At 34.5% G+C, this 21577-nt stretch overlaps 1 protein-coding gene across 3 annotated transcripts in view; it reads right to left on the bottom strand.

The window, feature by feature from the left end:
* The window catches only part of LOC140451697 (adenylate cyclase type 6), a 3083308-nt gene that overhangs the window by 1682504 nt on the left and 1379227 nt on the right, over positions 1-21577 (bottom strand). For all 3 annotated transcript variants that reach the window (XM_072545540.1, XM_072545547.1, XM_072545553.1), the window contains one exon: positions 6704-6795. In XM_072545540.1, the coding sequence (XP_072401641.1) occupies positions 6704-6795 (92 nt within the window). The remainder of the gene's footprint in view (positions 1-6703; positions 6796-21577) is intronic.

Consider the following 21577-nt stretch of genomic DNA (forward strand, 5'->3'; position numbering starts at 1 on the left):
TTAATATACCGCGGGCATATAAGTTAAAATACAACCCTGTACTTATTTGTAATAGTTAGATTAAGAGAAGACATTGTTTCCGTGACGGAACAATTTTTCCTTGAAAGACTGAGTGACTAGTGAAAGGACAATGGAACCCGTATAATTATATATTTAAGGAATAAACTTTGTAATTGTATTTTGCGGTGGACATTTTTCGAAAGTAAATAAGAATTAGATTTAGATATGAGATAACAAGAATTTGGAAGCTTATTTCTGTTGAAAAAGGTAAAATTGTTAATGGTTTCTGAAAAGTAATTTGAGTGAAAGTAGTTTATTTGTTTTAAATATTATGTTGGAAATTTTCTAAATCGGAAATAAGTGGGAAAGATGAATGCTTATGATTGGTTTAAAAAGGAATGATGGGGAATGAGAGAGTTGAGAAGGTTTGTCTGGGGAGATTGAAAAGATTATTATGTTACTGGCAGACCAGAAGAGAAGACGTGTTTTTCGTGTAGTCAATCTGAGTACCAGTGTTTTCGTTTGTTAGTGAAAAAGGTGGAAGCTGAGAGCAGATCAAAATCGAGAAGATTAATACCTCTTTTGAGTCTGCATAGTCCACGAGATATAATTGAGAAAGAAAGGAGAATTTGTGAATAAAGAGTACCGGTCAAAAGAGGCTTGGGCTTGTGTTTTCGGAGGAGTAGTTTGCTGGTATGCGGTTTGGATCGATGCTGAGGACGGGAAAGATTTGATGGTAGCCGGACATAATCAATCAAGGAAGGAACTGTTTGGACAAATATGAAAATGAGGTAAAAGTCTGTTTAGAAAAAGTCAGAGAAGAAACAGAGAGAAAACTAGAGATGCAGAAAGAAGAAATAGAAACTAAAATGAAAGATATTAAGACTGTACAGAAAAAGGAATTAGAACAGTTAGAAACAAAATTTGAAATGGCGTTACAAGAAGACAAGAAAGAAATAGAAAAACAAATTAAGGATATCAGAAAACAACGAGAGACGGGAGACAGGAGAGAAGTACTCATCCAAAGTCCGGGTGACATAAAAATACAGTTTGGCGGGGACGTAAAAAAATTACACCCAGTAATTTTCATTAACAATTTAAAAAAGAAAGTACGACATATCGGTAATTTCGAAACAGCAAAGGAAACGATAAGGAACCATCTTAAAGATGAGGCAAGTTTATGGTTTGACAGCAAAGAAGAAGAATTGCAAAATTGGCAAACATTTGAACAAAAATTTCTGAATTATTTCTGGGGGAAAATACAACAGATAGAGATAAACAAGAAATTACAAAATGGGAGATACCAGGATAGTATAGGTATATTAGAAAAAACATATGCCCTACAACTATACAACAAGGCAAGACACTTACATTACAACTATTCGTCCGAACAGCTAGTGGAACTAATAGCCAGACATTTTGAAGATACCTTAGAAGATCACATAACTCTACAAAACTACAAAGATATTGACAGTTTATGTCAATTCTTACAAATACGAGAAGCAAAATTAAGAGAAAGAAAAATGAGAAAACGCAAGAAAATTATAGACAACGAGAAAATCAAGACTATAGAGATAGAGGACAAAACTTTAGGAGAGAGTACACAAGAAGAGAATTTGTCCCGAGGAGGGAAAACGAAAGTAGAGACAAAGGAAGAGTAAACTATGAACAAAGAAATCGGTAATGGAACGAAAACAGATATCGAGAGAACCAGAATAGAAACAATACTCGCACATATCGGGAAAACCGAAATAATAATAGAACGAATGAACCGGAAAATCGCGGAAACCGATACGGGTCCGAGAGACCAAGAGAAAATAGAAGAGCGGTCAATAACACACATATAGAGGAATATGAGGATGAGAGACAAAGCGACAGAAGTAGAAGCGAACAAGAACAGCAAGCGTCTTTTCACGAAGGCGCTCACTAAAGACAAAGAAACAAACAGGAATTTTTTGTCACCCGAAGGAATTTATTAAATTGGCAGAAAATAAGGACAAAATAAGTGGAACAAATCTGAAATTTGTAGATGGATTTATCAACGAGACACCGATTAAAATTATGATTGATACTGGATCGGAAATTACACTGATCAACAGAAAACTAATAGAGGAAGTTAATTTAACGAATTTGATTTACAAAATTCCCAAGGTAAATTTAGTGGGCGCAAATAAACGGACTTTGGCAACGATAAATGAAGGAATGCGAATAAAAGTACGATTGGATAAGAAAATTTATGCACTACAATGTGTTGTGATGCCAAACATGTCGCATGATATGATCGTAGGAGTGGATGAATTGGCAGAAAAACATGTGGTGATAGATTTTAAAAATAACACGATGAAAATCACAGAGGAAAAAGAAGAAGAACATGACAGTAAGGAAATGGAAAAGGAAAATGAGAAACGGAAAAATGATTTAGACAAAGAACAAACGGTGGAAATGAATTTGGCAATGAAGCAAGGACAGAGAAGAAAGAGGAGATTGGCAAAAGAAAGTGAAAAGTGGGTTTTCTCAAAAGAAGAGATGAGCCCAGAAGAAGAAAAAGAAGAAAGATTAACAAAAGAAGACGAAAAAGGTACAATTGAAACAGTGGTATTTGAAGAAGTCTGCGAAATGGAGGAGGCAGAATACAAAATAAATGTGTGTAAAGAAATTGAGGAAACAGAAAGAAAATTGATATGTGGAGAAGAAAAGGAAAAGGAATTGCGTGTAATATTGAGAAAGTATGAAGATTTAATAAATGAAGAAAACAGAGTAGCCAAAAAGTATGAACATTCATTTGAGGTTAAAGACTTAGGAAATTTTCGATCGAAAACTTATCCGATCCCATATAAATACCGACAGGAGGTAAAAGGAGAAATTAACAAAATGTTAGAAGATCAAATCATAGAGAGATGTGACTCGCCGTACATCAACCCAATCGTGATTGTGAAAAAAAAGCAGTGGAGAATTGAGGCTCTGTTTGGATGCCCGGAATATAAATCAACACACGGTATCTCAATATGAATCACCTCTCAACATCGAAGCTATTTTTGGGAGAATTACGGGAACACACATGTTTTCTAAAATTGATTTGAAACATAGTTTTTGGTTAATACCGTTAGCAGAAAGATGTAGAAATTACACCGCTTTCTCAATCGATGGTATTGTATACCGATTTAAAGTAGTACCTTTTGGATTACAAAGTGCGTGTGCAGCATTGGTAAGAGCTCTCCATACAATATTAAATAAATATGAAGATTTCATAGTGCACTACATCGACGACTTACTCATTTTTTCACCAGATACATCAACTCATTTGGAACACATAAATATTATTTTGGGAGAATTGGACAAGGCCGGATTAAAACTGAATATTGAAAAAAAATTTTCAATTTTTCAAAAAAACAATTTTTTCAAAAAGAAGTGATATATTTGGGATTTAAATTGGATACACAAACAGTTAGTTTAGCCGAGGGCCGGGTAAAACTCATCGATGAATACACAAGACCAACGAATTTAAAAACATTGAGAGGTTTTCTCGGGACGATCAACTATTTTAAAAAACTAATTTCTGATTTAAGCCAGAAGGAAATTCCTCTGATCAAATTATTGAAGAAGGGTGTTAAATGGAATTGGAAAGAAGAACAAGAGAAAGCTTTTCAAATTTTAAAAGAGGAATTCTCGAAAGGAACGAAAATATATCATCCCATGTACAATTTGCCTTTCATACTACGAACTGATGCATCCATACAAAAATTTGCGGGAGTTTTGTCGCAAATACAAAACAATCAAGAAGTGACGATTTGTTTTATTTCCCGGGTGACAAAAACACACGAAAGAAAATACAGTGTGACTGAACTAGAGTTTGCTAGCGCGTACTTTTCTGTGTAAATAAATTAAGATTTTATCTGTTGGGAGCAAAATTCACAATCGAAACTGATCATGCAGCTTTGTTACATACAATGAAAAATCGTCTGGTTAACAATCGTATACATAGAGGCATTTTGTTACTACAGGAGTATGACTTTGAGTTTCGATATATAAAAGGAAAAGACAACATTATAGCCGATGCTCTCACAAGGGATGAAGACTCGGGGAAAAAGGAAGTAATTGCTTGTCATGTAGGACTGAACATTTTGACACAAGAGGAAGGTGTATTTTCGTTAAACGAAATTAGAACAAATCAAGAAGACCTGGAAGAAAGAGAAAAAAGAAGAGCGGAGAGGAAAAACGGTATATTTTTCAAACGAATTGATGGAAAGGAACTATACGTGATAACACAGACATTGGCAGAAAGGATCATACAGAAATTACACGAGGACAATGGACATATCGGCAGCAGGAAGGTTTGGCTGGTTTTGCGCGAAAACTATATATGCCGAAAAGATTACCGGATTGCAAAAGAAGTTACCCAAAGATGTGAAACATGTCAAAAATATAAAAGCAGAAATTTCCGAAATGAAAATGTGGCTAAAAATATTGTATCCCACCAAAAATTAGACATTGTAGCAATAGATATGTTAAGTGATCTGATAATGACCACGCAGAGGAACAAACATATTTTGGTGATGGTAGATATTTTTTCGAAATATGTAAAGCTATACACATGCCGTACGACAAAGGGGGAAGAAATTATGAGAAAGATAGTCAATTTTATAGCCACCGTAGGAACACCAAGGAAAATTCTTTTAGACAATGCTACGTATTTCCGGAGTGACCGATTCAAGAGACAGTTGCAAGACAGGGGAACAGGGACAAATTTTGTCAGTATCCGACATCCTAAAAGTAATCCGTCAGAACGTTTTATACAAGAGACTACAAAATTCCTCCGCATTGCTGCCATTGGACAACATCGACGATGGAATAGGAAAGTGGCAGAAATCGAAAACTACTTGAACACCACTCCAAGTACGGTGACAAAAGAGACGCCGGAATATGTCATGAAGGGTATTATGCCAGTACGGCCATGGGAAGAACCGGAGTATCAAATAGTATTAGAAACTGTTCGAAGGAGGCTGCAGCGCAGTAATGAAAAATATCTCCAAAGGCAAATCCAGAATAGAAAACGAAGACCAGTGACTTTCCAGAAGGGAGAAAAGGTGCTTGTAAGGGCGTTACGAGTATCAAATCTCACGGGGGACGTGTGTGCAAAGCTAATGCCTATTTTCGAGGGTCCATACATCATACAAAATGAAAATGGAATAAACAGCTATGTTCTTAGACATGTAGAATCAGAAAAGATACGAGGAGTTTACAATATCCAGGATGTGTACAAATACCATGAATAAAAATAAGAGTATAAATTTTAAGATGGAGTAATAAAAATTTAGGATAGGATAAAATGACTACAAAAGAAAAATTTTGTGTTGAGAGAAAATAATATTTTTTTTGGTTACACTTAAAAAAAAGAAAATTTGTATCTCAAAACAAGGCGGGGATTTGTTATGGATCAGTTTATCGATCAGAAATAGAATAAAGAGTTTTTTTTATTATTTTAATATACCGCGGGCATATAAGTTAAAATACAACCCTGTACTTATTTGTAATAGTTAGAATAAGAGAAGACATTGTTTCCGTGACGGAACAGTTTTTCCTTGAAAGACTGAGTGAATAGTGAAAGGACAATGGAACCTGTATAATTATATATTTAAGGAATAAACTTTGTAATTGTATTTTGCGGTGGACATTTTTCGAAAGTAAATAAGAATTAGATTTAGATATGAGATAGCAAGAATTTGGAAGCTTATTTCTGTTGAAAAAGGCAAAATTGTTAATGGTTTCTGAAAAGTAATTTGAGTGAAAGTAGTTTATTTGTTTTAAATATAATATTTAAAGCTGGAAAGCTAGGTGGAAGCTGAGAGCAGATCAAAATCGAGAAGATTAATACCTCTTTTGAGTCTGCATAGTCCACGAGATATAATTGAGAAAGAAAGGAGAATTTGTGAATAAAGAGTACCGGTCAAAAGAGGCTTGGGCTTGTGTTTTCGGAGGAGTAGTTTGCTGGTATGCGGTTTGGATCGATGCTGAGAACGGGAAAGATTTGATGGTAGCCGGACATAATCAATCAAGGAAGGGACTGTGGTTTGATCGAGAGGAGACATCATTGGTGTAAAAAATAAAGGTCAGTCAAATAATTTGAATGAAAGAAAACTTTAAGATATTCTAAAGATAAAATCAAATATAAGCATACGAACTAAGATCAATAGATAGTTTGTAATTAAAATTAAATTTAGAGTATAGGAGTTTGTTGGGAAAGATAATTGCCCACAAAAGTTATTTATTAATATTCATCGTATTGCTTATTGAAAATAAATAATAATTTGTGTGCATATTTATGTTGTTTTAATGTTAGTTCCGTTTCCTTGTTCTATGCCGATTATGAGCAACTAGGAGATACTGAACCCACTAGAAGAGATATATAAAGTAAACTGATTAAAGCAAAATTAAGAAGGCACCCTGAGAATTTTTAATAGTAATTGATTTGTATGACTCTGCATAAATTAGTGAATTAATTAATTAAATAATTGGATTAATTAAATTAGTGTTAATTAATAATAAAACATCATAAAGCAGATTACACCAATATATATATATATATATATATATATATATATATATATATATATACATATATATATATATATATATATATATATATATATATATATATATATATATATATATATATATACATAATATATTCATATTTATGACTTACCTCAAGAGTAACGAAAGTAACTAGTATAAAATAGGAAATTATGATCAGGTAAACTTCATTCATGGCTGGTCGAGATACCACGTTGAGTAAAACTGAAAATAAAATGAAAAAATTATAAGGGTATAATAACTTTTTGCGCAGATATTACAAAAAAATTATTATCATCATGTCTTGTACTAGATGCTGTTTGCCTCTAAAAATTAGAGATATCTTTTCCCTACAAATGAAAACTCCAGATGTTCTTTACCATCGTTCATTTAGGCAATAATTATAACTTTTTTTTATTATTATTTGCAAAGTTAAACGCCAATAATTAGCGGTCAAAGTTAAAAAAATTAAAATGAAGAAAAAATGTGTAAAAACCATCAAATAATCTATAGACTATTTAATATTTTCACAATTCTAAAGCTACCAAAATACATGCAAAATACTACTAGCAAAAGCAAAACGGCAAGCTTGTGCTTACATAAACGAGGACAAATAATAACAGTAAGGAAGTTTAATGTTGTGATGAAATTTTTAGTAGAGATTATATAGTAAGCCTACGAAGAGTTTAAAAATTTACTTAAGTTAACAGTATGAAGAACGAATATTTGAGAAAAAATCAAATTATAATTATTAAGATCTTCAGATCTTTAAATCCATAAAAGTCATTAAATATCTCCATAGTCACTTTTGACTTCTAAGTTGGTATTAACCAGTAACCCTAACCGGTGAGATTCTGAAAGCTACATCCACGCAACGTGAATCTACATATTTACTTTTGGTCGAGAATTCCACGTGAGTTTGAAGTGATGTAAAATAGGGAGCTACAGTTTAGTTTTTTTCAAGAAGTTTAATTCAGTTGGAATTTATTTATGGGTTTTTGTTTTTGAAATTTAGACTGTTTTTGGTTGTTAATTTTTGATTCAATCTTATTTTATTCCATTCTATTCCATTCCATTTTATTTTTACATATTTATAATGATTTATTATCACATTTCGTTTCTTTTTATTAAGAAATACCTACTTTATTTTTTACAAAAATATTTAGAATAATCTATTCTGTAGACATTTTATTTCGATTTTCAATTCCGACAATCATATAATTATTCCAATTAGCCAAGTTAGCAGCACGATTTCCTATCCTTAAATTTTGTTAGCTCCAAACCAATTTTTGTGCGAACTTTTATATGTTCACATATAAAAACATATACACTCCGTGTATATGTTTTTTGGGTTTTATATTTTTACTACATCTAAACTACTACTATGTGTGCGTGTGTTGGGGTGTGCATTCCCAGCTGTATATTGCCCTTACACATCCCGGTGTATATTATTCTTATATACTATCGTTTTAGTCTCGCCAGACTGAGACTCAGTTGCTACAGCCATCCAAACTTATCCAACCAGCCATCTCTTGATTGGCTGCAGCAACTTCCCCTCTTTTTTTGTTGCTCACTGTCTAAAACTTCGTTGATGTGAGGCTATTCTTGGTTTGCTCTGAATCCAGCTATTTGTTGTTTAGGTCGTCTGTGTACCGTTCTAACATTTTCGTAGTAGTCTATTTTCTCTCTTAGAACAGGGCAAATTTTGCTCTGCTTGGGTGGTTTCTTAGTCCGTTAAATATTTCATAGGCTTTTTCATTCATTTTCCTTAATATTCTTTCCTGCCCGGAATCTCTATATAGATTTCCTAGGGGCACATACCTTGTTAGATCTGTTGCTTCCCTAATAATTTGGTTTTGTGTCGTGTAGATTTTTTTCCTGTTGTTTTTGTAGGTGTGTCCCCAAGCAGCGGAGGCGTATGTTAGCGTTGGTATTATTACGCTGTTTACTATTCGCATTTTTGTTTTGAAACGTAATTTGCTTCTTCTGCCTATTAGTGTGGAGAGCTGTTTTTTTAGTGCTTTGGTTTTGTTCACCGTTTGCTTGACATGTCCGGTGAATGTTAGTTTTTGTCAAGTATTATTCCAAGATATTTTGCCTCGTTTACCCATTCAATGGGGGTATCATCTATTGTTATTTCGTTTTCTAGTATACTTCTGCGATGTTTGTACACGACGGCCTGTGTCTTATCTGGGTTTAGGGAGATTTTCCACATTATACACCAGCTTTGGAATCTATCTAGTGCTCTCTGCAGATAGTTAGCTGCAGTGGTCGAGTTTTCTTTAGCTGACTGCTATAGCCGTGTTGTCTGCATAGAGGTATAGAGGCATAGAGGCTGTTGGCTAGGTAGGACGCAAGGAGACGTGTCATTGCCTCGCTGTACCCTTGTTCGTTCATTTTATATAGCAGTCCCTGGTGCCATACTCTGTCGAAGGCTTTACTGACGTCGAGAAAGGCAGCTGTTGTATACATTTGATCGTTGAAGCCTTTTGTTATATATTCAGTTAATCTGAGCACTTGTAACTCGCATGAGTGTTTGCTTCTGAACCCGAATTGAACTTCTGGTATTATTCCCAGCGTTTGAGTTTCTTCATTTAATCTTTTTAGTATTTCTAAAATTTCTGTATTTTGTTCAGCGAGGAGAGCAGGCTGATGGGTCTTTAATTTTGTGGGAACGTGCCATTTTTTCCTGGCTTGGCTATCATTATGACATGTGCCTCTTTCCATTTGTCTGGTAAGTATCTTAGACGAAGTATGCTGTTTATAATGTTTGTTATGTGGACTATTGCTTTAGCCGGTAGATTTTTCAGAGATCTGTTGGTTATGTTATCAGGTGTTGGAGCTATATTTGCATTTGTTATTTTTATTATTTCTTTAATTTCGTCAGGGGAGGTGTGATTTATGCCTATTCTGCCTTTTCTTATTTTTAAACTTCTTCTGTAAAGTCGAGATCTTCGTCATGGTGTTCGTTATTTCTACACGCTTTTTCAAGTTCATCTTTCATGACTTGTGCTTTATCGTTTTCTGTGTATACTATGCCGTTTTCGCCGTGTAGAGGTGGAATTGGTTTTTTGTCTTTTCGCAGAATTTTTGTGAGCTTCCAGAACGCTGATTTATTTGGATTCAGGTCTTGTATGTAGTTGTCCCACCCTTCATTTCTGTGGTTTTGTAGTTGTTTTTTGACTTCCCTGTCTAATTCGTTTGCAATGCTTTTGTCCTCTCTAGTTCTTGTTCGGTATGCTCTTCTAATTTTCCTGTTTTTTTCTTTGATATGGTTTTTAGGTTCTGTGTTTATGTCCCTGAATCTTCCTTTTTGGGTAGTGGTGTTTTTGGTTTTGGAGCTGGAATCAATGGCATTATTTATTGTATTTTCTAGATTTTCCACACAATCTTTGAGGTCTGTGATATTTTTTATTGTGGGTATCACACCGATGTTCGCGCTCACTATTGTTTTATAGTTAGGCCAACTTGTCATCTTTCTGATAGGGCTGTACTTGGTTGATGTCTATAGCATCTATTGTAAGAACGATTAGATTGTGGGTTGAATCGCCCTCGTTTATAGAATTTATTTCATATTGTTTGCCTATGTTGTGTAGGATTGCAATATCTATATGAGTGGGAAGTTGTCCATGGAAACAGGTTGGGTCTGTTGGTTCTACTATTAGTGTGTTTGGTTTTTGTTCGATGTGTCCACACAGCCCTTTTCCGTTTTGGTTTGTTAGCCTGTCGAACCAGTTCGGAGATCTAGCATTCAGGTCGCCTATTATTATTAGTGGACTCATTTGTCAGGATGAGATTCAGATCTTCGTCGAATACAGGGTCGTTTGGTCTTACGTACGCTGAAACTATTTTTAGCGATTTATTTTCTGCGATGAGCCGGACAATCGTGGCTTCCATCGTGACCAGTCCATCTGGCGTTAGGATATGTTGGTGTTTTAACCCTTTTCTAACCATGATGGCCGTTCCTCCTGAGTTTGCTCTGTAGTATTTTCTGTATATATTGTTGCCTGGGAACTTTGTCTTTTTTTTCTGTTAGTTTTGTTTCTTGGAGAGCTGCGATATGTAGCTCTAATCTGTTGGCAATCTCATCCAGTATGTTGCTTTTTTGGTTTAATCCCCCTAAGTTCCATGATCCTATTCGTAAATCCTCCGTCTGGTTTACTGGCATTGTTGGTTGCCTTGTCCTATAGCCGACACTACTTTTGTGGCTCTTTTCATTATACTTGTGGATTCCAACATTTTATTATTGAAATCTGTATGGAAGTTGGCGATGAGGGCCGCCGCATCTTGGATTCCTTGGTTTTGGGTGTTTTTAGGGGAATCCTCTTTTGGTTTTTGTGCTGCCTGTGCATAGCTGACGTCTTTTGTTGTCGTGGGGTTGTTTATTTGCCTGTTATTCTGCTGTTTGGGAGCAGATTGTTTCTTCTTGGGGGCCTTGGCGCAACCTCTATAGTTAGCGGTATCCGCTTCCTCGCAGCATTTTGGATCAGTCTCCTTGCTTTTTTTACAGTCTTGACTATTGTGGTTTTCTCTACATTTGACACACTTCGCGCCACTTAAAGGTTTAAACTCACGAAGGTACTTTTTAAAAAGACCCTGTATTAACTTTTACAACTATACTGCACTGCTTTATTGATTGAAAATAACTGAATTTAATTACAATACTATTTCTTTTATATAAAAATTAAATGCTGACAAAACTGTTGATTGGGTTTGCTGACCTCCGGGGTTACTGCACCGTAATTTCTCCATCCCCTTGGGAAGTTTTGTGAGGGATGAACAAAACTGAAGGTATGGATTCTGGATCGGCTGTATCTTCTTCTTCGGTTGTCTTCTTTTTCCATATCTCTCGTAATTTGTAAACCAAAATAATGATAAGGGCTGTTGCCGGGATATATATTGGTGGTGTCCATAGATGGTAATGGTCCATTGTTTTTAAAGACACGGGTTGGAGTCTTTCTTCTTCCGTTGAGAGTTTATGTAGTTCATCTAACTGGATTCTATCTAATTTTAGAGGCTTTACTGTTGGATTTTCCCCTTGAAGACAAATTTTTATTTTTGGCAGGGTTAACGGTTCTTCTTTTATTGTTGCTTTGGAGTTGATGTAAACTTCGTTGTTGGTTCTGAGCTCACATCCTGGGGGTAGTTCTATTAGAAATGTTCCTCTGAGTACTTCAATTTTGGAAGTAGAACAGTGGGTGGAGATTTTAGTAGCTTTTGAGAAAACAGCAATATAGTGAGCTTCCGATACTTTTTGGATAATTGTTGTGCTAATTGTGATCGGCACGTTTTGACATTGGGCGGCATCATTGGATAATTTTAGGATTTGATTGATGCAGTCGTCAGTTTCTGTATTTTCTTGCGGGAACTTCTCTGGACAAATGAATTTCTTTGGTTCACTCTTTCTGCATGGTAGGTCCATGTATTGAAAAAGTTCTGAGTTAGAAGCTAAATATGGTCCAGGTGGAATAATTATTGTGTTATTTATGGTTGGAAGTGAATATAGATGAAAATATGTGAATACTTTGGAATAAAGAATGGGAAAATGTAAGATAAAGACTAGAGAGTGGTTGGAGTAGTAACCATCTACTTCTACTATCTCGTAATATCTCATCAGGTCTTCTTCTTCGAGGTATGGTAGCTGAGAAGCTGGATGATGTTCTAGCATTTTCTGGATGGTCCATCTTATTTCGTCTGGTTTTATAAGTCCATTATGAAGAGTTTTGATTTTTGCGAATGTGATTGCTGTCTGTAGGTCATCTAATATTTGGATAATGGTTTGTAAGGCTAAATTCATCTGGTCTAAAACGTTTCGAACTTGCATGTAATGGTTGAAATCAAAGACGAATTGGTTTAAGTCTGTTCGGATTTTGTTGGTTTCTGCGGCTATTATCTCTTGATTGTGGGTTAGTAGTGTCACTGTCTCGTTATAGTTGTTCATTATTTTCTTATTAAGGCTTAATTGGTTATTAATGTTGTTAATAATATTTTGTTGATTGAGTTCAAGTGACTGAATTGCTGCATCGTATCTTTCTGCGTCTTCTTGATCTAAGTTTCCTGAGATGGATTTTATAATATTTCCTAATCCATTGATAAGACCTCTTTTATTTCTGGTTGCTGGATAAACTGAGTCGAGTTTCTCTTGGGCTGTTTTAAGAAGATACTGCAATGTTTTGTCGAAGTTCTGTAGACTGTCGAAGTACGGCTGACTTAGTCCATTTTCTATAGCTGTAGTTGTAGTTTGATATTGATATGCCAATGTTTCGATTTCCTGTGCTATTGGTTCCAATTGGAAATAGTGGATGAAATCATGGGTGCTGGTTTGGATTCTGGCTTCTCCAAGCTTAACTGGGAGGATCCCTGGATTGTCTCGAAGGTCCTGGATTTTCACTTCTTGGGCTGTTACTGAGATACATCTGTAAAGTATTTTTGTGGTTAGTTTTTATTGGTGGTTGATGTTTAATATTTTTCTTATGCACCGTAGTATCTTGGGTATCAACAGTAACAGGATTGTTGTTTTGGACTATTTTAGGTGAAAATCTGGGGAGCAGTTTGTTTCGTTTTACTGTTTTTCGAGTGTATATTTTCGTGCTGGGTTTATATGCTATCGGAGAGTGTCGTTTTTCGTTTATCTTTTGAATGTTTTTCTGTTTGCTCTCTTGCAATTTCTTATTTATTTCTTTATACATCTCTTTTGTTTTCAATCTGTGCTCCTGTGTGTAATTATTTATCAATGTTCTATTAATGTCAATATCGAATGGACCTTGAGCATCTATGTGACCATTAAGGACGTTGATGGGCTTCTGTTTGATAGCTAAGTAAATAGAATTGTTGTATGCCATAATGGCGTATAGCATCTGGTCTTTTATGTTAAGTGTTTTCTTTTTTTCTTTTAATATTCGAAGATGCTCGATGATTGTGGAGTGAAAGCGTTCGATCATTCCATTGGATTGCGGGTTATCAGGTGTTGTGTAGTGGATTAAGATCTTGTGAGTGTGCACGAATTCTTGAACAAGTCCATTTTTAAATTCAGTTCCACTATCAGAAATTATCATATGTGGTAGTCCATGGTGGGTGATGAATAGCAGGAATGCGTTTAAGATGTTAATCGCGTTTGATCCTTCTATTGGGTACGCTTGACCGTATTTTGAAAATGCGTCGATGATGGTAAGGAATTTTTGTCCTGCTGCTTGAAATGTGTCTATGTGAACAATTTCCAGTGGTTTCGTTGGTGTTGGAGTTAACATAAACTTCGGTTTTTCTGGATTTCTGTCGTATTTGTTTGTTTGACAAGTATCGCAGAGATTAATATAATCTTCTATATCCTTTTTCAACGTTGGCCAGTAATAATGTTTCCTGATTTGAATTTCTGTTTCATTAATTCCTCTATGATTTGTCTTTCCTTGGTGATAGTCTTGTACGATGGTTTTCTGTCTTTCTGGACTGCTTATATCTTCAAGTAAATTGTTACATTTTACAAGATCAAATGAAGAATTCTTGAATGTTTCTCGAAGTATGTTGCAGACAGACTGGTAGAGTTCATCAGTTTCGAATAGGATGGCATATTTCTTTTTTGTATCGACGTAGTTCTTGAAGAAATTAAAAATATCGTTTTTCAGGTCGTTTTTATCTAGTTGGACGTGCATTCTTTTCTTTGTTAGGAAGCACTGTTCTGTTATAGGTTTTACAGGATTGTAATTTACCAATTTGAATATGATTTGGTTGTTGTAACAGTTCAATGGTCTTTCGCTGATTGGAATTCCGAGTATTGGGTTTTCCTCTGTAGAATGTTGGGTACCATCTGTGTTGTTCTTGTTGGTATAGCGATTTTGTTGGCTGACTGTCAATCTTTTGGTTTTCTTCTTGTAGAAGTTCGTCTATTACTTTCATTTCTTCTGCAGTTAGGCCGGATGTTTGTTTTTCTTTGATAATTTCGTCTAAGTTAACCATAGGATCTTCTTCATCTGGATCACATACTGAGTTTGGATGGTTGATCATAGATATGTTGTCATCTTTTTTTCTGGATAATAGACTGATTATTTCTTCTACATGTTCGTCAATGGTATTTACTTCTTTAGTGTGGATTTTGACACGGGATAATGCATCAGCGTTCGTATTGGATTTTCCTTTTTTGTATATGACTTCATAATCGAATTCTTCGAGTTTTAGTCTCCATCTAACAAGTTTCGAGTTCGGATCTTTTAAAGAGAATAGCCATTGAAGTGGTCGATGATCGGAGAGAATTTTAAACTTCCTTCCAAATAAATAAGGTCGAAAATATTTAGTAGCCCATACGATTGCAAGCATTTCCTTTTCGATGGTAGAATATTTAAGCTCGGTCTCGTTCAGTGTTCTTGATGCATATGCAATGGGTTTGTCTTGTCCTACAGGACCTTGTGACAGGATAGCGCCTATAGCAAAGTTGCTTGCATCTGTGGTGAGATTGAAAGGCTTCGTAAAATCCGGATATTGTAGAAGTGGTTCGTTGGTTAACAGGTTTTTGCAGATTTTGATACAGTTTAGGAATTGTTCTGTGTGTTCTATCTTGGCATCTCTTTTTAAACATGAGGTGAGTGGTTTTGTTATTTTTGCGAAATCCTTAATGAACTTTCTGTAATATCCAAGTAGTCCTAGAAATCCTCTAATCTGCTTGGTAGTATTTGGTATGGGATAGTCTATGATGGCTTTAATTTTGCTTGGATTTGGTTTTATTCCTTCAGGAGTTACGACGTGGCCCAAGAATTCAACTTTTTTAAAAATTCGCATTTGTCTATCTGTATCTTGAACCTAGTTTTTCGTAGTCTTTCAAAGATTTTCTTAAGGTTGACCATGTGTTCCTGAAGTGAGGTTGAGTATACGATTATGTCATCCATGTATACTAGGCAGATTTCTCCTATAAGTCCTTTAAGCACATTGTCCATTATTCTCTGAAATGTAGAGGGTGCATTCTTTAAACCAAAAGGCATTCTAAGGTATTCATAATGGCAATTTTCCACGTTAAATGCTGTTTTCTGTATATCTTCCCCTGCCATTTCTATTTGGTGAAATCCACTGGCTAGATCGAGGGTGGAAAAGTATTGACAGCGTCCGAGTTTATCAAGGATGTCCGTGATATTTGGAATGGGATACCTATCGTCTATAGTCTTCTCATTTATCTTTCTGTAATCGACTACGATTCTCCATTTAATTTTTCCAGAGGCGTCTGGTTTTTTTGGTACGACCCAAATTGGAGATGACCAGGGTGATTGACTTGGTCTGATGATGCCTTGGTCCAGCATTGATGTGATCTGTTTTTGAACCTCTTCTCGATGTACGTGTGGATATCGATAGGATTTTGTGAAAACTGGGACTTCATCCGTTGTTCGTATGTGGTGTTTTATTTGATTTGTAAATGTTAAAGTATCATCAGGATTATGGAATATATCTGCAAATTTTCTGCATAAACGTCTGATGTGCATCTCTTCTTCTGGATTTAGATGATCTGTTCTGATGAGAGGATCGCTATCTATTTTTGTTTTTGTTTTCATTGGAATGATGTCCGAGGTATACAAGTGATATTCATGAAGATCTATTGGATTGCTTCTAACAGGATGGGTGAGTGCTACTTGAATAGGTTCATCAGTATTGTTGATTATTTCGGTCCATGCTAGCTGATTGCAGGCTTCACTGAGAGTTTCTCTTAGAGTTGCCCCTTGTATTTCTTGTTTTGGTATAAGTATGGTGCCTTTTGTTTGTTTTACTGGAAGTCTTACTTGTGTGATTGTTCTGGGTTCCAATTGAATTGTATAAAATTGTGTTTTGTTGGTTTCATAATAAAAGATAGGGAGAACTGAGTGTGCTGTAGTTAGTGTGGATGCTGGGAAATTAAGATTTGCTTGTAGAAGTTTTAAGTTATCGAGGCCGATAAGACCATCAAATGTTTTATGGAATTTAAAAAGGTAGAATTTTAAATTAATATTAGAGTTAAATTCTGGGAAGATTGGAATTTCGGCACAATATTCCTGTAAATGGTTTTGAAATATTGAACTGACTACAAACGGTTCATGTTTGATAGCATTTTTATAATATTTGGATGCAATTTCGGGGTTAAGAAATGATTTGGTTGCCCCTGTATCAAGAAGAAGTTTAAGGGGAGGATTTTTAATTTCGATATATGGAAGTTCTTTTTTATCTGAATACGAATTGAGTTCGATTACGTTTCTTCGTTTTCCTCTTGGAGTTTTGGAAAATTTACATCTTCTTCTTCGTATTGGGCATTTTGGTAATCTTCTACGTGGTAGTCATCTGAATATGCGTCCTGATTTGGATAGTAGTATGTCTGTTCTCCATAGTAGGCATCGCTATCGTTTTCGTCTTGTTGTTCAATATTGAATAGCTCCTCTACGGTGAACTTTGGGGTGTGTGGTTGCGGTTGCTGCGGCCTAAAGTTTCTGAAGCTTGAACCTCTGTTATGTCCCGTTTGGCGTGTACTTATAGACATCGGTGTTGGTTTGTACTGTTGTGATGGTCTGCTTACCCATGGGTTAGGTCTTGGAGGTTGTGTGTTTGCCATGAATTGTTGCCTTGGTTGTTGGAATCGAGAGGGTTGTATTGGCCATCTTGGGGTAAATGTTGGTCGGGACGGTGCTGGATTACTTCCGAAAAATGGTTGATGTAACTGTGTCTCTGGGGTTGTGTGTGGGTAGAATTCTTATTTGGCAATGAAAAATTGGTTGTTTTCTGCAAATACCTAATATTGTTTCCTTCTTGGATGAATTGAAGAGCGAAAGCAAGATTTGTAGGCCTCATTGATCGTATGGTTGATCCCATTGGTTCTCGTAATCCTGCTCAGAACGTAGTTAGGGCCTGTTGTTGAAAGAATTCCTTTTTGCTCCTCTTTACATCTGCATTGTCGGTATGTAGTTCGATGTGGTTCGAAATTGTGTTTAGAAGTGACATTACTTTCTCGTGAAACTGTTGAGGAGTTTCGTTGGGTCCTTGCCTTAAGTTTACCATGTCTCTTGTAAGCGAATTTTCATTACGTTGATCGGCAAAGTTTTGAATTAGTATGGTCCTTATCGTGGGCCAATCTTTACACCCATATACGGAAATGATTTCTCGAGCTCTTCCTTTAATTTTATTCATTACACCTCGAGTTATCATGTGATTTTGGAAGTTATCGGGATTATTGTGATCCCAGAAATGATTAAGAAGCATTGTAGTAACTTCAATGAAGTTGTGAAGTTCATTAGGGTTACCATCGTAATCAGGCACGATGGAAAGATCTTTATTGACGTCGAAAACTAGAGCGGGAGCGGGTGCCATGGCCATAGTATTTAATTCACTAGCGGGAGTAATAATTATAGATGGTATATCTAAGCTATTTAAAGTATTATCTAAAGAACTAACGTTGGTTCTTAAACTAAATTGAGAAGCTGAGTTATTTTGCGAAATAGAAGCAGCACCAGGTTCGATAATCGATTCACTAATAGTTGAAAGAGAATTACTAATTTTAAAAGATGAAGCTTGTGAAGCAATTAAATTATGATTAGAAAATATTTTAAATTTGCTTACAGATAAATGATGATGCTTGGGTGCATTTCTTTTCGAAGGATCTGGTTTCTTTTCTTCTTTCGCTCTCTTTTTATCGTCTTTCGTCATATAAATTGATTTCTACTCTTTAACTCTGGATTTTCGTTGACTTCTGGGGTTGAACGGCCGTAGTTTTCCCTGGAAGTTGGTTGGTTCGTAGCGGGTAAACGTTTAAGAATGACGAGGATCTTCTGTAGACTCTCCCACTATCTTACTGCACTGTGCCACTTAAAGGTTTAAACTCACGAAGGTACTTTTTAAAAAGACCCTTTATTAACTTTTACAACTATACTGCACTGCTTTATTGATTGAAAATAACTGAATTTAATTACAATACTATTTCTTTTATATAAAAATTAAATGCTGACAAAACTGTTGATTGGGTTTGCTGACCTTCGGGGTTACTGCACCGTAATTCGCCACAGTGACATGCTTTGGAGCTGTGGAAGTACCCCTGACAGTTAAAGCATTGTATGGTGTCTTTTTGGATCTTATATTCATCTTCTATATGAATTCTGATATAGCATAAATCAGATATTTTTTTAATTTTGCTGTCATCTTTTCCATTAATTGTTATAATAAAATGCGGCAGAGGTTTTCAGCCCACTTTCTTGGATATCATATTTATGACCCTTATTGCATCGATGCAAGTTTGTTTGTTGAAGTTTGTTCATTATTGTCTCAGTGTTTGTGTTAGCTGAGAGGTCCTTCATGATTACTCTTTTAAGTCTGTCGCTGTCTATAGGATACGCTATGTATTCTATTGTGGGACTGCAGTTTTCTAGGATGTTAACAATCCCTAGGTAATCTTCTTTTGTTTTAGTATTAATAACTATGGATCGTCCTGATCTTGCAAATTTGTTAACTGAAATAATGCCTTTTTTGGCGGCTAATGTTAGTATTTTCTGGTGCTCTCCGACTGTTTTTAAGATGATAGCCGGAGGTTTTCTTACTGTTTTAGCTGGTTGGTTTACAGCAATTTCGTTTTTATTATTTTGGGAAGCCACTGTTGTACTTGTACTGGCCACGTTTGCCTCTTTTTATTTACTTTCTTTGGGCCTTTTTGGCTGCTATTGTCATCTTTTTTTCGATTATTTTTTGAATTATTTCAGTTTGTTTTGCTGCAATGCTTTTTTATGGGGATTTCTGATGTGGTTTTATCAGTGGTGTTTTTCTTTTTTTTTTTGATTTAGCTTTTTCTCATCCTTCTTCGGACTCTGAGGCACTTTTTGGCTTTTCTGGCATGCCACTGTTGCTGGTTTCGCGGTTTTTAGCTGTCTTTTTTTCCGATGGTTTTTCTTTGGGTTTTTCAGTCGTGACTGTTTCGATAATCATTTCTTCATGATTTTGTGCTTTTTCTGTGACATCTAGGGAGGTAATCGGCAGGTTAGCGCCATTATATGGCTTACTAGCCTTTTTATTTTTTCGTCTTTTTTCTTATTGTATTATATTGTATTATAATATATATATATATATATATATATATATATATATATATATATATATATATATATATGTATATATATATATGTATATATATATATATATATATATATATATATATATATATATATATATATATAAGCCACGAATTGAAAGTAAAATATTTTTGTTTGTAGTAAAGAACCCTATGAAATTCAATCTAATTTATTTAATTTAATTTAATTAAATTTAACTTAACTTAAACTTAAGCAAATCTTATTAATATATATATATATATATATATATATATATATATATATATATATATGAATATATATATATATATATATATATATATATATATATATATATATATATATATATATATACATATTATACTAGTGCGTGAAACTAGTGCGTGAACTAGTGAGTGAACTAGAAGTGACTAGTGAGTGTAGTAGTGTCTGGGGGCTCGGGAGACTGAGACCTCGGAAGCCCTGAAGAAGACATCAGAGAGGATGTCGAAAGCTCGGCAAAATGGATATCGACGCGGTTCAACCCGGAAGACTGGTGAGTTTAATATTAATTTTTATAATAATATTAATCTTAGCTCTAAGTTTAATACATACATATATATATATATATATATATATATATATATATATATATATATATACATATATATATATATATATATATATACATATATATATATATATATATATATACATAATATATATATATATATATATATATATATATATATATATATATATATATATATATATATATATATATATATATATATATATATTATGTATATGTATGTAATTTTATAGTATATATTAAAATTGGATGTATCTTTTTACTCAAGACATATGTAGGTTGGATCAAAGAAGACGCCCAGTCCATGCTTCTAGCTCATATTCCTCGACCAGATGGCGAATGGATTTACTATTAGATCTATAGTCGCAGTTTAAGGTCTCCTCACTTATATAAATTTTCTGCGCTTATGCCTGGCGAATCCTATTATATTGCAACATATTTAAATAAAACGAGCGGTTCTAATTTATTTAAAACGATTTATTTTTAGGCTTTTCTTTTCTTCTGGTGCATTCCATTACTGGAGTTTTGTAATCAGTACATCAAAATGTGTTCTATTCTGAGCCACTCTTTGTAATTGTCGAACGTTCAAGCCTGTCCTAGTTCTTAAATTACTAATCTTAACAGCCCACAATGAAACTAAGTTCCTGTAGCTGGCTGTTTACCATGTATCACGAAAAAATTATTTAAAATCCTTTATATTATTTTAATTATATACCTTTTATAAAGGATTTTAAATATTTTTTTTTAATCTTAGCAGGTCTTATTCGTCATTCCTTATTATGTATCCTAGGTACGAGGTCTTTCTTTTCTTAAACGTTGTTATAAGTTCTAACTCTCTATTTTTGGTATTTATTAGTGTTTGATTCGTAATGTGTTGTGTCCATGATATTCTAAGCATTCTGCAATAAAGCCACATTTCAAAGCCTTCTAGCCGTGTTATGGTATTTATTTTAATGTTCAGGCTTTATCTTCATGCAGAAGGACTGACCAAAGGTAGCATTTAATAACTCTAATATGGATATCTAAGCTTAGTTTTTGGTTATATATAATTTTTTTCCATTTATTGTATAATGTTCCTAGCCTGCTCTGATCTATATCTAAATCCCACTTATCAATTTTAGTACTACTACTAAGTATCTGAATTTATTAACTTCTAATCGAGTGTTATTTAATATATATTATATAAAATATATATTTTTAATATATTTACCGTATATTTTTATACAAATTTTTAAGCTCACAATACGATAATATATTATCAAATAACTTACTCATAAGAGAGCTACATTTATAAAACGAATACATTATGCTAGAATTATCTGGAATGCTATATATGCTATTTCGTTAAACCTCTCCTCTTAGATCTGATAAGCAACTTCACATTAAGACCCAGGATGGCGGAATCTAA

Source organism: Diabrotica undecimpunctata, chromosome 1 (genome assembly GCF_040954645.1).
Source record: "Diabrotica undecimpunctata isolate CICGRU chromosome 1, icDiaUnde3, whole genome shotgun sequence".
In the NCBI taxonomy this organism is placed as follows: domain Eukaryota; kingdom Metazoa; phylum Arthropoda; class Insecta; order Coleoptera; family Chrysomelidae; genus Diabrotica; species Diabrotica undecimpunctata.